Source organism: Rhamphochromis longiceps, linkage group LG22 (genome assembly GCF_057381845.1).
Source record: "Rhamphochromis longiceps isolate RC_006_pf linkage group LG22, R_longiceps_female_GT1.1, whole genome shotgun sequence".
NCBI lineage: Eukaryota > Metazoa > Chordata > Actinopteri > Cichliformes > Cichlidae > Rhamphochromis > Rhamphochromis longiceps.
The window spans coordinates 19,989,973-20,007,144 of record NC_140577.1 but is presented as its reverse complement, the minus strand read 5'-3'; the positions used below and the strand labels follow the sequence as shown (position 1 = coordinate 20,007,144).

General features: G+C 39.2%; 1 protein-coding gene across 2 annotated transcripts; it reads right to left on the bottom strand.

The window, feature by feature from the left end:
- Positions 1 to 1,191: 1,191 nt before the first annotated feature.
- Positions 1,192 to 3,166, bottom strand: LOC146643965 (galactose-specific lectin nattectin-like). Of its 2 annotated transcripts, none has more exons than XM_085395856.1 (2): positions 2,972 to 3,166; positions 1,192 to 2,553 (listed from the first exon to the last, which is right to left on the bottom strand). In XM_085395856.1, the coding sequence occupies exons 1-2, from the start codon at positions 3,057 to 3,059 to the stop codon at positions 2,105 to 2,107; spliced, it is 537 nt and encodes a 178-aa protein (XP_085251982.1). In that variant the 5' UTR covers positions 3,060 to 3,166; the 3' UTR covers positions 1,192 to 2,104. The 2 variants fall into 2 exon arrangements, with proteins under 2 accessions (XP_085251982.1, XP_085251983.1); XM_085395857.1 differs by having other exon boundaries at positions 1,298 to 2,538; positions 2,972 to 3,165.
- Positions 3,167 to 17,172: the final 14,006 nt, after the last annotated feature.

Below are 17,172 nucleotides of genomic sequence, written 5' to 3'. Positions count from 1 at the left end.
CTGGAAAAAGATCATCGAGGAGTGATTTTACAAACCGTTGCTCTCTTCTTGTCCCTTCCCTTGTCCCAGAGGGCATCCTAGAACAGAGCTGGCCCTTCGGATCACCCTGTCTCTGCTGGGGACAGGAAGAGACTGAACAGGGTGATCCGAAGGGCCAGCTCTGTTCTAGGATGCCCTCTGGACCCAGTGGAGGTGGTGAGTGACAGGAGAATGGCGGCTAAGCTGTCATCCCTGTTGGACAACGTCTCCCACCCCATGCAGCAGACTGTGACAGCACTGAGCAGCTCCTTCAGTGGGAGACTGCGGCACCCACGGTGTGGGACGGAGAGATTTCGCAGGTCTTTCCTCCCCACTGCTGTCAGACTCCACAACAAAGACTTTAACTGAACAAACACACACATCCACACATGTGCAATAACACTAGGTGCAATGATCTTTTCTGGCATCGTTGTATTTTTACTCAGTTGTATATAGCATTCGTGTTCTATTTTTGTCTTATTGTATATTTTTGTTCTGTTTTATTCTACTGTATATAGTATATTATTTTATTCTATTCTGTACAGCTGTGTACTGTATTTGTTCTTGTTGTGTTCTGGTTTTTGCGTCATGGCTTTTGCACTGTCCACTTCCTGCTGTGACAAAACAAATTTCCCACGTGTGGGACTAATAAAGGTTATCTTATCTTATCTTATCTTATCTTATCTTATCTTACTGATTTTCTCTAGTTTTGCTTTTAATTTTGGAGTCTTTATCACTACTGGCAGCTACAGTGGCTAACAGTGGCTAACAGTGGCCAAAAGCCCATTTAGGTTGCAAAAGTAGACCAGTTGCTGTACACATACCATAAGTTTGCATACCGTAGGTAAGTGGTCCTCTTTGTATGTTTCCTGAAGAACAGTCAAACCTCTTCTTTGGATGTTAGCTTTACAGGCTGTGGCTGTAGACACTCACTGCTGTACCTCTCTCCTCACCTCCTCAGTGATATACTTCTCTGTGTGTGTTTTGGGATAAAGCCAAACAACAGATCCTAACTAGATTTTTCCATTTGTTTCCTTTTGTAATACTTAGTGTTTGTCAACTACTACAGATGAAATGTGGTAACTGATGTCTCGTAACCCCAGAGATACACAATGGAGGCACTGATCATGAATTTTCATTTATAGCTTTTCATTCCTTTTTACTTTAGAGCAGTTTTTAACCATTTATCTTTGCTTTCGTCTTTGCTTTCGTAAATTTGGACATTGAAACGATGAGTAAATATTCCCTTTGAGTGCAGCTGCCAGTGGTTGTTTCCACATTTATGAAAATCGACGTCCGTGGAATTTTGTGACTTTTGCAAAAACACACTAAAGACAGACAGCATCAACAGTGCAGGGAAAATGTAAATTGTAGTTTCTGAGTGCAGTTTATCCATACTGCACAAACAGAAGGTAAAATGGCAGAACATGGGCAGTCATTCCACTTCTTTGCATCAGTTATTTGGTTGTCCTGCATCCCAGTAGACAAAATCTACTGCACAACCATCAGACCACATCCAGCTGCCTTCTTTATGGAGGTCAGTAAGGTTTTGAGGAAAAAAACTTTTTTTTTTTATAACACAATCTTTAAAGGGTGTTTAAAAGATTTTATTTATTCATCTCAGAGTTGAAGTGATTGACTGTTCATGTAAATGGACTGGTTCTTACAGAACACTTTACACAACTTGTTTATTCACCCAATCACACAAGCACTTTTTCCTAAGTTGTTACTAACTAACATTCACACCGCATTCACAGTCTGATGGATACATCAGAGAGCAACATGGGGTTAGTATCTTGCCCAAGAATATTTGACATGTAGACTGGAGCAGACTAGGATTGAACCACCAACCTTCCAGTTAGTAGGTGACCTGAGCTACAGCTAACAAAACATTTGTCATGTTTCTACAAATATGGAAAATCTATTGTTAAAATCAATTCTGGGAAGATCAGTGAGGAGGTGTATTTTCTGCATTCATCCCATCTCTAAAGTACTAAATGCGTGCTGATGAAACATGCAAGCGCATGTCTGTGACACCAGATACGTGCTTGAATGTTTTTTCATGGGCCCTGTAACCCCAGAGTTTCTAAGGGCAGGTTATCTGCGTTGCACAAACAGAAGCTAAATTGACAGAACATGTGTTATCATTCCACTTCTTTGCTTCAAACACGTTAGTGTGACCACAGTGTTCAGTTGTTCCTGCGTTGTCTGGTTGTCCTGCATCCCAGTAGGTGAAACTCACAGCGCAACCATCAGACCACATCCATCTGCCTTCTTTATGGATGTCACTGAGTCCAATCCAGGTCCATTGCTCAGCATGGTCAAAGTTCTTAATTAATAATTTAACAAACTCCTCTTCCTCCCTGCTGTGGATAGAAACCAGGTTGGCTCGCTGTGACACACAGTAGAGCTCTGCATCAGCCCAGCTCATCTGTGTGGCCACATATTTGTAGCAGCGGCCATTGAAACTGTACCAGAACAGGGGACAGCTTCCACGCAGTAGTTGAACTCTGTGGTCATCTGAAGAAGACACAGCTGTCAGAACAACAATAAATGAAATGAAAAACAAACAATAACTGTTTTTGTCAGTGTGACTGACATTTTTCTTTGATCTAACCTCTGAAGAATATCAGAAAAGCATGTCTGCACAGCTGACATGGTGAAAGTTAAAACATGCAGTGAAGTAAGCTGCTCTTATTATGTTTACAGGCAGGACTTTATCATAATTATACAGTATAGTAGAACCCATCTGACATGCAGAAAAAAATCTATGTGTTTGACTAAAATGTAATTAAGATAATAAAAACCCACACACACACACACACACACACACACACACACACACACACACACACACACACACACACACACACACACACACACACACACACACACACACACACAAAGCTGAAATAAAGGAGGGGAGGGAAGATTTAGAATATGGGATGGTTACCAAGTTGTAGCTTCACTTCACTTCCATCAGAATGAGTCTCAGAAGGAGCACCCAGAGCCAGACTGAACAAGAAGAGGAGCAAGATCATGTTGGAGCTTTAAGTCTCAACCTTTGATGAAGAGCTGCTGAAGCTTCTTTGTACGGGATTCCTGCACAGAGTGGGAGCTGCTTTCTTTTATTGCTGCCTGAGAGGGTGTTTTCAAACTAAACACAAACCAGAAAAAAAAGATCAAATTCCAAAAACAGGAACAAATGTTGTTTGTTTTTTTTGCTGTGTGATTTGTATGTATTGCACCATAAAGGTGTTATCAGCAGAATGACTAATCAAAAGGACAGGTCAGAGCTCTAACAGGTAAAAACTCCTGAGTTGCTCCATTACACAAAGACAGAATGAACTCCACACAATCAAGAGGATCCTCTCTTGAGCTATGTGACTGCTGTGGCAGGTCTGATTGGAGTAAATGACAAAATAGATAAACTATTAACACCTTTGGTTTAGTAGATTTACTTCACTTCACCCTTGTGTCTATTACAATTGTAAAGCATCCAAAATAAAACCCCTGCAGTAACCAGACTAATCTAAAAGCAGATCATTACCACTGCTGTGTCAGCTACACTGTCCTGCAGATATTTGGCACTCATGTGAAAGGTTTGTGTGATCGTCTTAAAGCTTTGTTCATCTGAGCTTCCACCATATCCATTTACTGAAGTTTCCTGGTAACATTTCTAACAGTGGAAACTGACAACTGTAAGTGCACATCTATCTTTTTACAGCCTTCAAGTGGTTTGTAGAAACTACTGTATAGAGAGTTCTTTAGTTACTCTAAGTAGGCCTTCCATAATTGATCCAATTTTATGCAGGTTTCCTGTTATGAAAAAAGGGAGTGGAGAGCTCACGTTTTAACATCTAATCTAAATGTTTCATTTTGCCAAGAAGGACTTTTATGATACAATAAATTACAGTACAGCAAAGTGCAGGTACTTGTGTCAGTATTTGGTGACCTGCACAGCGGACTCCATTCCTACAATCAAACATGAACAAAGAGAAAAGGTGAGAGAGGCTGGCAGCTCGGGAGTGCAGAAGGAGAGCATGACCTACAGTAGCTTCAAGTGTTAAAGGATCTTTTAATTCCATATTAACAAGTTCATGAAGTTTTTAGATTTAAAAACAAAAAACAAACATGCTTTTACAAACACCACAGTCACTGGTGTTAATAGAGAATTACATTTTTTTTTTACTATCCATCCATCTTTTTCCTCTTATGTGGGGCCAGGCATGGGGAAGCCTAAGAAGAGAACCCCAGACCTCCCTCTCCCCAGTGTAGAATATTTAGCTGATTTAGAGTTTAGAAATGTGTTATCATAGAATGTAGAACTGTTGTAGAGACACTGACACTGCCCTCAATATAATAAAGGCTGACTCTGTCGTGAACTTAGGAGTAGATTGTACCCCTCCCCCACTTGAGCTGTGAAAGTAAAACAGAGAAGAGTTAATGCTGAGTGGAAATTCCCCAGAGGATGGGGGTGGGGGTGTCTCAATATTGTAACTGGATACCTGTGGTCTGGTAGTGAGAGGGGTTTTTATGACCTCTAGGGAGTTACCTACACCCACAGTGTTTTAACTGTCACGCACACACATCCACACGCACACTCACTCATGTGCACACAGTCACACAAGAGCACTCATATAGGCATGCGGGAACGCGCACATGTAGGCATTCATGTGCTCGTGCACATAGACACAGACACAGAGGTTGCAGCACACCGTTAGGGGGTTTTATGATGGGGTCCTTCTATAAAACTGTGTTTCACAGACAAAGGAGTGAAGATTTTGGAGAGGGACACCGGCCTCGTCTTCCCTTCTAGAAGTGCATGCATAAATGAGGATAAATGAAGAAGAGTAAAGATAAATGAAGATGAGTAAATGAAGATGAATAAAGATGAATAAAGATTTTGTGAAAATGACTACTGAGTCCGGTGCCATCTCTGGATGCTCGAGGAATAAAAAGAACCGGGGTAAAACTGATTTCACAACACCAGCCACCTCCAGCTTATCCGGGGGAACACCAAGGCGTTCCCAGGCCAGCCAAGAGATATAATCTCTCCAGCGTGTCCTGGGTCTGCCCCGGAGCTTCCTCCTGGTTGCGCATGCCTGGAACACCTCACCCAGGAGGCACCCAGGAGGCATCCTTGTCAGATGCCCGAATCACCTCAACTGGCGGCTCTACTCTGAGCCCCTCTCGGATGGCTTAACTTCTCACTCTATCTCTAAGGGAGAGGCCAGCCACCCTTCAGACGAAGCTTTTTTCCGCCGCTTGTTTCCACAATCTTGTTCTTTCGGTCACTACCTTAAACCTTGAAGGGTTCAGCAGCATGTACAAATGCAATCGTCGATGGAAGCATGTGCTCCCAATCACAAGCCGAGAGGTTCACCAGCGACATCACAGTGTATGAATGGACTTGAGAAGACTGTCTGAGTTTCATATTTGCCATACTGGGAGTTGAAATGGCAAAGGAAGAGACTGAAAAGAGTGAAAGACATAAGGAAAAGCTGACGAAGAACAGCCCACTGGGCCCCTGACACGCCACAACCGTGAACTGCTACAGATGTGGCAGAGAGACAGAAGCTGTGAGAAGTGGGAAGAGAGCATGGAGGAAAAATGAAATCTGTTGTTGTTAATGTGACAATTGGGTTGGAAAACTGTGGCCGTCTGTCTTGTGGAGGTTGAGAAAGAGTCGCAACAAAGGTAAAAATGAAACGCACACAAACACACATAAACAGAGAAATGTGAAGGAAGTGCAGCTTTAAGGACATGCCCTGCTGAATATGCAGCTCCACTGCACACACATCCATTCAACCTGCCTACTAACACACACACACATGCAATGAAGATCAGCTTGTTATCTCCCATCAGTGTTAAAACAGTGTAAATTTAACAGACACTTGTTATCAAATGTTGAGTGTCTCAAGATTGCAGGACAACAGTTTAACTTTTGTGAAAGGGAAAAAAAAGAGAGATTTGGTATGACCAACCAGTGATCAGACAACAAATTTGGTTGTTAACAGTGAATTGTGAGATGCTTTCTGCTTGATTGGTGCAGCATAAGTAATTTACTGTATGAAGGAAATTCTCTTTTGTGATAATATTTTGAACATGCATTTCTGTGGTCCTGTCAGCTTAGTGGGTTATCAGCTGATATGCAAATTAGTTGATTGTTACTAGATCAGGGAAAGATGACTGGATTATAAAACAAGTGAATAAGATGTAGCAGAGGGTTGAAATGAGTTTCCTGTTTCTGATGTATGGGTGAAGCTTGCACCCAGATAAACACCTCTGATTACATAAAAACAAACTTGTTTTGTGAAATACATGATGACATGTTGCACGTTTACTTTTGGAGAAAAAAACAAACAAAGGGTGAAAAGCTAAATGAAATGATTGGGTCTGTGAAAATGAAAAATGAGTGTAAAAAGCACAGGCCTGGGGAAGAAATTCACATTCCAGTGATGAAACACTGCCATGAAGTTTTCTCGGTGTATTTAGCAGGTGGATCTATGTTGGTTGGCCCCAGACTTTCCAGAATTGTGTGATATTCTGGAGCACTTGTGGACAACCAGTAAATATGATGTGGGGAACATGAACAGAAGCAGTGACTGCAGCACTGCATGGCAGGTTTTTTTGTTTTAGTACCAGGCTGATTCTGCCAGTTAGGTTAGGGTTGTTTTCTTTTTGTAAGAGAAACACAGGTTTATTTTTTCATATATATTTAGACATGTCCTGAACAACGCCTAATATGTTTTGTTTTTTTTGCAACAGTGCACTTAGGAAAAAACCTGCCAGGTATTATCCCTCTGGGGGTGATATTTTGTGTGTTGATGATTTAAAAGCAGGCCTGCAAGATTGGGAGTAAAAGTGCTATAAAATACTTTACTGAGAGCAAATACAAGGTGAGCTTCTCCAGATTACAATGGCTTAGGAGAAGTACATCTACCTAGGACGCTGACCATATTAGATGGTAAGTCCTGTGTTTAAAAGGATTGTAGCGATTCAATCCATTTCAAAAGCAATAATAATTGTTTTTATTTTTGGAATGACGTAATATTGCTGTCAGTAGATACTTAAATTAGTGCGCGGTTTTCCACTGTCAGCAATGATTGGTACAAATGCATGTCATTGGTATTAATGCATATGAATGGACTGTGACTGGACTGATGATGTGGAGCAAGTGTGACTGACTTGAAATTGAGAAGACGGTAACTATTTTAGGATTAGTCACTTCTAATGCCTAATCCACCCCAAACAGTGAAAAAAAATGTGGATGTATGTGTTTTTGTTTGCTTGTTTTGCAGGAGCAGGAGGACGGCAGAGACTGGAAGTCCACATGAGTGTGGGCGGGCCTTGCCGACTTGACCCTTTAGCTGCCACTTTTCTGTGTTACTGATTTTGTGTGGAGGAAACTGTGTTTTACTGGCTGCTTGTTGGTTATAGTAACACAGTACAGTGGGAAAATGTGTATTCAATGTACATTGAATACACATTTTAACACATACTGTGTTAAAATCAGTATTACTCCTTTCACAGAAAAGGAGGGCTGACCACATGATTTACAGCAGCACCTCTGGAATCTGTTGATCCAGACCTGACCTCCGGACGCTCCGCTGCTAATTTTTTTTTTCTGAGGGTCTTTGTGGAGGATTCGGCATCACACAGGCAGACATGAGTGAAATGAAGCAAGTTGTGTAGTGATTACAGAACATCTTAGTGTTGGGCTCATTATCATATCACTGTTGAGCTCATAGTGTGAAAACAAGTGAGTGACATTACTTAATAAAAGTCACTGGTTACAGTAGTTTTGATTAAACAGATGGGATGATCCATGATTTGGGGAAATTATGGCAACAGTAGTGTTTTTAATGATTTGGGGAAATAAACTGCACATGGCACACTTGTGTCTGTGGTGTTGGATGCCTTATTACTCCTATGACCCTACAGTTGTTTGCAAGTCTGAAGTTTGTATTTACTCACTGATTTTGGTTTCTAGGTAATTGTGGTGTGGATGCAGGCTCCAGGCGGAGCCAAGAGTTGGACCCACTTAACATGACATTAATACTAATTTTATTCTCTAACACAGGGTTTACAGGGCTAGAGGACAACAGCACTCTACCCTTTTCCGGTTGAGGACCATGGCCTAAGATTTGGAGGTGCTGATTCTCATTTCCACTGGTTCACACTTGGCTGCAAACCGTTCCAGTGGGAGTTGGAGGCCATCACCTGATGAATCCAACAAAAGCGCATCATCCATGAAAAGCAGAGATGAGAGTCTGAGACCCAAGTGAAAGTGTCGGCCACTTGGCTGTGCCCAGAAATTCTGTCCATAAAAATTATGAACAGAATGGATGCCAGTGCTGCCCTAACCCTAATCATTATTTTTAAGTTACACTTTATTATAAATTCAACATGATGTCACAAAGTTTGCAGATATCTTAAGACCAGTTTTATTAGTATACTCTGGATTGCAATCAGAAATAAATCTTCTTTTATTAATTTTATTAAAGGACAAAACACACCAATGCCATTTACTGAGAAAGTTTCACAGACAGGTAGAGATCGCAGTTGCTTCCTAAATGTAGAGGGTCTTTATTTTGTCACTAGCTGTGATGATAGTTTAAATGTAATGGAAATGATGGCGTTAGCTGAACAACAAGCACTAAAATGATAAAGCACTGAAAAAATGTAATGTTGTTCTAAAGTACAAAGAAGATTTTTTTTCATAACAGTGTCATGTAAATACCTTCTGTCAATTTCTTCCAAAAGAGTTTAAATCATAGCAGGGCACAGATAGTGATATTTGGGCCGAGGTGTGGAAGTGGATGGCTTTCTGTGGGGAGTTGGAGCTGTTTGAATGGATTGAAAGAATCTGCTGTGATGCTCTGGACTCTCTTACCTGTGTGTAAAAGTTCCTTTTGGTCTTAAAATTACTGCAGTGATTTACAAGAAATGTCCAGTATTTATATTGGGGTTTTTTGTTTGTTTGTTTAATCCACAACAACAAGTGGTTCACAGCAGATAATTTACTGCATTTTAAAATTTTGCAATCCATATGTTATTAGTAAAATTCCTGGTAAGAAATATACGTAACAAATTTCACAAATCGTTTGTTTATTATTTATTGTTTATTTATTTACTCATTGTCAGTCTTAAGAAAGGCGGGGAGGGCATTCAGATGGTCCCTGCCAGCTCATGCAGTTTCCCATAAATTTGACCTGGTTGTTAATAATCTCTTGCTTCCACACTTTAAAAACTTCATAGTCTGTGGGGACTGGGAGAGCTGTTTGCATTGTTGCTCAATAAGACCAGGCTGAATGTTAATAACATGTTAATTCCCTCCTACTTCTCAGCACATAGAGTTTTTGCACCTATAACTAACTACCTAGTGCAGCTAATGTTAAATTTTCTATTAATAGTAAAATCTTTATTCTTGTACTGCTAATAACATGTCCTTTGTCAGACTGGCAATCTGTCCAGGGTGTACCCTGCATCTCACCCTATGGTAGCTCAGACAGGCCAGTTTACTTAATTTGATAAAATAGCAGCCACATTAAAGACCGATAATGTTCAAGCATGTAGCCAGTCATTAGTTTGGAAGTGTGAGAGTAGTAGTAGTAAATAGACTGATTCTTATATAGTGCCTTTCTACTCTACCGGAGTACTCAAAGCACTCTATACAACATGCACATAGTGCTTTCTAACTACATTCACATTCTGATGAATGCATCAGAGAGCAACTCGGGGTTAGTGTCTTACCTAAGGATACTTGGCATACTGGAGGAGCCAGGGATCAAACCACCAACCTTCCAATCACTGGATGACCTGCTCTACCGCCTGAGCTACAGCCAGTGGAATCATAAACTCAGATATAGCTACCTAACATTAACTGGTTGGCCAAACAAGCTGACTAACTATAAGTACTAAAGCAACAGATTTCATGATGTACACATGCTAATACAAGTCACTCTCTGGTGTCTGCAAACAGCTGAACAGATGTGCTTGTAGTGATTATTTATTGTCTTCTATTGTTGTCTTCTATTGTTCAGCTGTTCCTGGAGATAATTTGTCTCAGTTTATGAGTCATATTGACACAGTCAGCAGAAGAGCAGGTCAGTGCTCCGCTGCTGTTCTCAAATGTTAAACTAGAAGTGTACTTGAACTTCATGAGTCAGACTCACTCCTTTGACTCACTTTCAGAGTCAAAGAGTGTTAGCTGAGAACTGTAGATCCCTAAATGGACACCCAGTGTCTTGTTTTTGTTTATAAACTTCAGAGTGGTTGTCGTAGTTGTTATAATATGAAATTGAATAAAGCTTTTGCTTTTGCACAGCTACAAAGATGATAAACAGGTCAGCAAAGAACTTCATGTCCCTTGAAGTTCTACCTAACTTAACAGTCATGTGTCACGTGAATCTTAGAATAGATTTTTTTAGTAATGTGTTTTTATTTCTGTTACGTCCCCTGGCTAGTCTAGGGGGTTGAAAGGACAAACATAAAGGTGGATGGAGAAGGAGGAGCCAAGATGGTAATTTTAGAAGTTTTATTTAATACTGGTGCTGGGATCAGACTGAGGTATAACGTCAGGGAGAGCCAAGGCCAACATAACAAACAAAACATCCCTGATGTTGAAATAAAAGAAACTTACCTAACTCCAAAGAAACAAAATATACAACCTATAACCATAACCTACCTAACAACACATAAACAGGAGAAAACAGGGTGTCAAAACAAAAGGCAGCTCTCCCCTACAAGCAGTCTGAACATGAAACAACAATGCTCACACAAAATACAAAGGCATGCAAGCCTGCACAAGTATGGCAACCAAAATGGCCAGAGGGCCCAGAAGCACAGCTCCACAGGCCTTAAATAGTGCTCTGCTAATTACCAATTAGCCGGACTCTGCGCAACATCCAATCAGGACAGAGGAGGTGGAGCCTGGACAAAACAAAGGGTTAATAGGGAGAAGAGACATCCTCCTGGGGGATGTAACAATTTCAGTTTACTACAAATAAATAACAAATATAGCCTTTTGAATACATGTTAGCAGTCTGTTAAGAGTTAGAAGAATAGTCTACAAAAAACACACACACACACACACACACGCTGTGTGTTTTGTTAAAAAAAATCCAAAAGTTTAACAATGGCTCGTAAAGCAAAATATGCTTGTGTTGATTTCCTCCATTACAGCGTTTAAGAGCAGGTTGATCATCGTCACACTCACTTAATCTACTGCTGCCCTCAACTGGCTACAAAACATGGTTACGCCTTAATTGTTAAATCCCTGAAAAATTCACTGAGGTGTGTGTTTTTTATGTCTCGGTCATGTACAAGTTAATATTTAAAATGACTAATACAGGGCCTTTGTATGACAATTGATATGATATTTGCAAACAGTTAGTTTTGCTAACTTGTGACCTGTGTGTAGCTGCACTTTAGCTCAAATTTAAATCACTGTTTACATAATTTTGAATAATAAATTAAAAATTCTACTTCAAAAGTATAAGGAGTAAATATTTGAAATGCCAGCCATCCAGGACCTCTACAGACACTATTGTATGAGGAATGCACAATTACTATACACGCATTTTACACCTAAACACAAACAGATTTAAACATATAGTATCAAATTGTTTAATATTTTAAAAATCAAACATTCAAGTTTACATCTGGTTACATAAATCTCAGATGTCTAGAATCATTATTTAGTTGAATGCAGCGATTGTGTGCCCCTATTGGAGAGACTTCAGTGGAAAGAAAAAATGTCAAAAAGGTGTTAGGTGTATCTTATGGACGGAGGAAAGAGGACACAGACTTGGTGGTGTAAATAGGAAGTAACAGAAACAGTTCACAGAAACATAAAAATGTACACTGGGATCTAATGTGGAGGACCATGGATGTGAGCATGTCACAGGTGAACAGATTATTGCATATGCAGGTATCTTTGTTTCTAGCACTATGTTGGGTCCACAAATAAAAGGAAACATCAGAACACATGGCTTCATTTCATTTCTTCTCAATATTGTTATCCTTAACAACATCTGAATTAGCCCTGGTCATGGCTGTGGTTAGACAAGCACCAGAGTGCCGAGCAGACACTGAAGCTGTATCAGAACCAGAACCTTCACCAAGCTGTATCTCACTTCCTGTCTCTCACATAGGCAAAGCAGCTAGAGCCAGACTAAACAGAAGATGAACAAGATCATGCTTTCTGTCACTGACAGGACTGATCTGCACTGCCCAGGTGGGATCAGGATCTTAAAGATGAACACACAGCCTTTCAATCACCCATGAGTATCACATAAATTGTAACATGTGAAGGTAGATTTTTTTTTTTAAATTTCAACATATAAATTATTCCAAGATAATATGTAACTACTATTTAGCAGATATATGACTAGTACAGAGTATCTAATGTGTTATTTGTCATGCACACATGCTTAAAACAACTCATCATAATGCATCTTAAAGTATTGATAAGTCACCTGTTAATCAATCATCTGACATCAGCAGCATCACACTGACTTTTTTTCTGCTGCCCTCAAGTGGCCACAAAGTAAATAACAGGTACTTACATTCCAGCTGTGAAAATTCAAACCACAAACATCTTTTCCTCTCAGGAGTGCTCTTCTACGTGGCTGAACCCTAAAAATGTACGCAGCACACTTGTAGTAGTATTCTGCTGTCACAGCAAAAATAAATCACATTACAAAGTTGCTGCTGTATTTGAAGCTTTGGAGTAGAAAGTACTTTGAGAGCTCAACTGAGTAGAAAGGTGTTAAAAAAGTACCAGTCCAGTCCATTAAAGTCTCATTGAGCTGATTGTGCAGACAAAGATGTGTGTTTGGATTCTGACCACTCTGTCATGCACTGGTTACTTTGATCATATTTTGACAGCAGGGTGTGTTAGAGACACTGGCTCTTATATCCTCTTTGCACTGATTTGCTGTTCTGTTTTACTCTGGCCCCTTAAAACACCAGGAAGTCCTAGAGCTCCTTATTTGAAAGAATTCTTCTTGCATTTAAATAAGAAAGAAACCAAGATAATAATCATGAAATAAAAGAGATGGTAACTGGCTATTGCTGTGCAACACTTTCATTTTATTGATTTAAAGTTATCCAGAAAAACAAACAAACAAATGCATTATGAAAACACCTGTTTAATATAGTATTACAGAGTCCTTAAATTTCATTACTCCAGCCTTGCACTTCTGTACTTTTAATATGTTTAATTAACAAACATATTCATTAGGATATATCAATATTAACATTGCTAAATTTTATTGTGGAGGGACGCTACATGCCAACATAACATCAGGTTAACTGTCTAATGTTGAATTAGTGTCTTAGTTTCTAAGCACAAGCATTGCGTTTTACACAAACAGAGGGATAACCACGAGAGCATGGTTCGTCATTCCACTTCTTAACAGGACCAAAGTTGTTTTGCACACAGTGTTTGTTTTTTCCCAGGTTGTTTGGCTCGCCTGCAAGCCAGTTAGAATAATGCACCACAGAGCCATCAGACCACATCCATCTGCCCTCCATGTGGATGTCACTGAGTCCAATCCAGGTGGGTGCCTGAGTAGGGTCAGAGTTCCCGATCAGGGATCTGACAAAACTCTCTTCATCACTGGTGTGGATGGACACCAGGTTGGCTCCCTGTGACAAACAGTGGAACTCTGCATTAGCCCAGCTCATTGGTGTAGCTACATACTTATAGCAACAGTTGTTGAAGTACCACCAGAATGGGGGACAGTTACTTGAATCGCTGGTTTTCTGAAGAAGACAGGAACAAGATCATGAATTTTATCAGTGATAGAAACTAAACTGATCTGTACTGCCGAGATCCTAAATTTGAGACCAGATGGCAGGTTTCCTTCTTTTCTATGCCTCTGAAAGTGTTTCTGAACAGTGAACATGATGGAATCAGTCAAATGCGTTTGTCAAAAACTTTCACTTTTACCCCTTTTTCCACTAGCACAATTCAAACTGACCAGCCCTTCTGACAAAAACTAAATAGTTAGTTACAACTCTGAATAATTCAGATTTGTGTTTACATGTCTGTGTCACTAAAAATGACTATTGTATTGCTTTTATATGACAGTTCATTTATATATATAGGCCTTACTAAATTAAGGGCTCACAGAGCTTAGTGCTAAACTACACTGCTGAAGCTTCTTCCTACAGGATGTTCAGGTCTCTGCAGAGATTTGGGGCTGGTTTCTTTTATAGCTGCCTGAGAGGTTGTTTTCACTGATCACTGAGATATCATTGGTCATTGTCTAGATAAAGGTCAGAGAACATCATAGGAGGCCAAATAAATTTGCTTGATGCTCAATAAAAGTCAGACAATTATATTTTTATTATATTATAAAAAATATAATTTCTTATCAGAAAAACATCGAACATGTATACCAGTAAGGGGAAATAAAAGTATCTGAGCTTTTCCAGTACATGAGGCAAAAAACTCTCTACACTGTTTTCGTTTTTATAACAGCACAGAAATAAACTGATTATAGCAGGCCAGCTTAGTGTCAATTAAAAAAAAAACTGAAAAGAAACGTAGCAGAGATGACTGTTGATGGTTGACTTGGAGGTCACCAAGTGCAAACTCTGAGATAGCAATGTTTATTAAGCACTTTTCCAGGTCAGTGCTAAAAAGTAATTCACAAGGGCAGCAAACCCAACCGTTAATCATGTCATAAAATCATCAAGTTTAAAGGAAGACAGATAAAATGTTGTCAAAGGCAATAAAAACAGATAAAAACAAATGAGTGTACAAAAAAGTGATGAGGACATTCAAAGGGAAACTGAGGAAAGGTTCTCCCATAAAATTACATCTTGAAAGTAGTTACTGAGTATGGTGATTGTGTTTCTTTGGGCAGATCCCAAATGGAGAAATGCCAATAAAGCTCTTGTAAAACAGACTGGGAGCCAGTGCAAAGAGACTAAAACAACTACATTTAGAAAAACTTAGAAACACTCATTTTATCTTGTTCTTTTGTTTAATTGTTCTTCGTTTTGTCATTTTTCTATAATAATAATGGATTGCATTTATAAAGCGCTTTACAACTCCACTATTCATTCACTCTCAAATTCACACACTGGAGACAAGCTACAGTTGTAGCCACAGCTGCCCTGTGCAAGAAGCAAGGCTGCCATATTTAGCCATCAGCCCTGGCCATCACCAGTAGGTGAAGTGTCTTGCCCAAGGACACAACGACCGAGAGTGTCCAAGCCGGGGCTCAAACCGGCAACCTCCCGAGTTACAAGACAAACTCCCAACTCTTGAGCCACAATCGCCCTCAATGTGTTTGTCATGTGTTTTATCCTATTGTAAAGTGTCCTTCGGTGTCCTGAAAGGCACTTTATAAATAACATTTATCATTATTATTATTATCATTATTATTAAAAAAAAAAAACAGCTTGTACTATGTAAGAGCCAAAGTGAATATGTATGTTTTTTTGTATTTGTTATGGTGACACAGGTGTTCAGATTTTCCTGCACCTCAGGTGGTTGCATGGGGGTGTGGTCACATGTTATTTACCTGACACTGGCGTATATGACAGGGAGGTTGGGTGAATGGGTTTCTTTTGCAAAATTTTCAAACAAACAAAAAACAACTCAACTGGCAGCGGCTTTATGTGTGGATGGAAGTCACAACATAATGTGTTTTTTACAATTACGTTCTGTCAAATTACAGATTGACTTAAAAGGGCTCCTTTGATGTTACCTTTAATTGTTTTATTGTATTCTGTAAAATGCTTTGAATTGCCTTTGTGTGGGAAATGCTATATAAAAATGAGTTATTGTGTGCAATGACTGAAGTTTCACGAGTGTGACCTTTGTGTCTGCATCTGAATATCAGTTCAAGAACAACTGTAGTTTTTATTATAGCCAGAAATTATGACACTTGTCCTGATTACATAGAATTGTCTCAGGTCGTGCTTACAAAACCTTTTACAAACACCTCTCTACGATCTCCTGTGAGACTTCAAGAAGCTTCAACAAAAAAGATTTTGTTACTGCAAACTCAGATAGCGAATATATCCAGTGGTGTATGTTGAAGGGTGTGTGTAAGACATGCATGTAGCCTCTGTAATGGAACTTGCACCATATACATTAAAATCCAGCACTTCTAAAAAGTACATCACAATTTTTGTAATGTTTTAAAGGGACTGATCAACTCGAAACAATGAAGAGAAACTAGAAGGGAGGATTTTGTTTTATAAACCACTGAGCCTCCAGAAAAAGCAAATAAAACTGGGATAAAACTAACCCAGCATTTCATAGAAAGAACATTATACCCACAGTCCAACATGGTGTTGGTAGTCTGGGCCTGCTTTGCTGAACAACCTGCCATAATTGATGGAACCACCTTAACCTGTGGGCCTGCAGGACATTATGCCTTTGGTCTTTGCAGATTGTATGCTTTAAGCACATTGAATACATGTATAATATAATTCTTTAATAATAATTGTATTAAATATTATAATAATTTACACCTAAAATGCTAAAGGAATAGAATTAGATTATTTTTTTGTAATATCCTATAATGATTCACGAAAAGAAAACAGAGTGTAAAATTTTTCTTCGTTAATATTTTCAAATAAGATAATGTAGGTCTCTTCCTGTTGCCCCACACATTGTTTTATTTATTATGTCAGTTCCTATTGTATAAGCAATTAAGACATTAAATAAGATAAGATAAGAAAAGAAAACTTTATTGATCATAAATTTGTGCTTTGCCAGCGCTCAGGTACAGATAACAGAAGAATACAAAGAGTATACCAGAATATAAGGTCAAGAAATACAAAATAAATAAGACAATATAATGTATTCAACAGTAGCTGAGATTCTATGTACACACATAACCCCAGAGTGAGTTATGGATATAGGTTTGTGGAAATATGCAAGTAATAAATAAAACTATTCTACTACTACTATTACTATATGAGAAATAGCTATCTATAAGTATCAACAAGTATATACATGTACATGCACACACAGATGTACAAACACACATACACTATACTTACTAAAAATACATATATACAGTATACACATATACATGCACATATAAGGTGCATTATGCATGAAGTGGTCACCGTGGATGTCCACAATGTCCAAGTGACTCATGACATCATGATTGA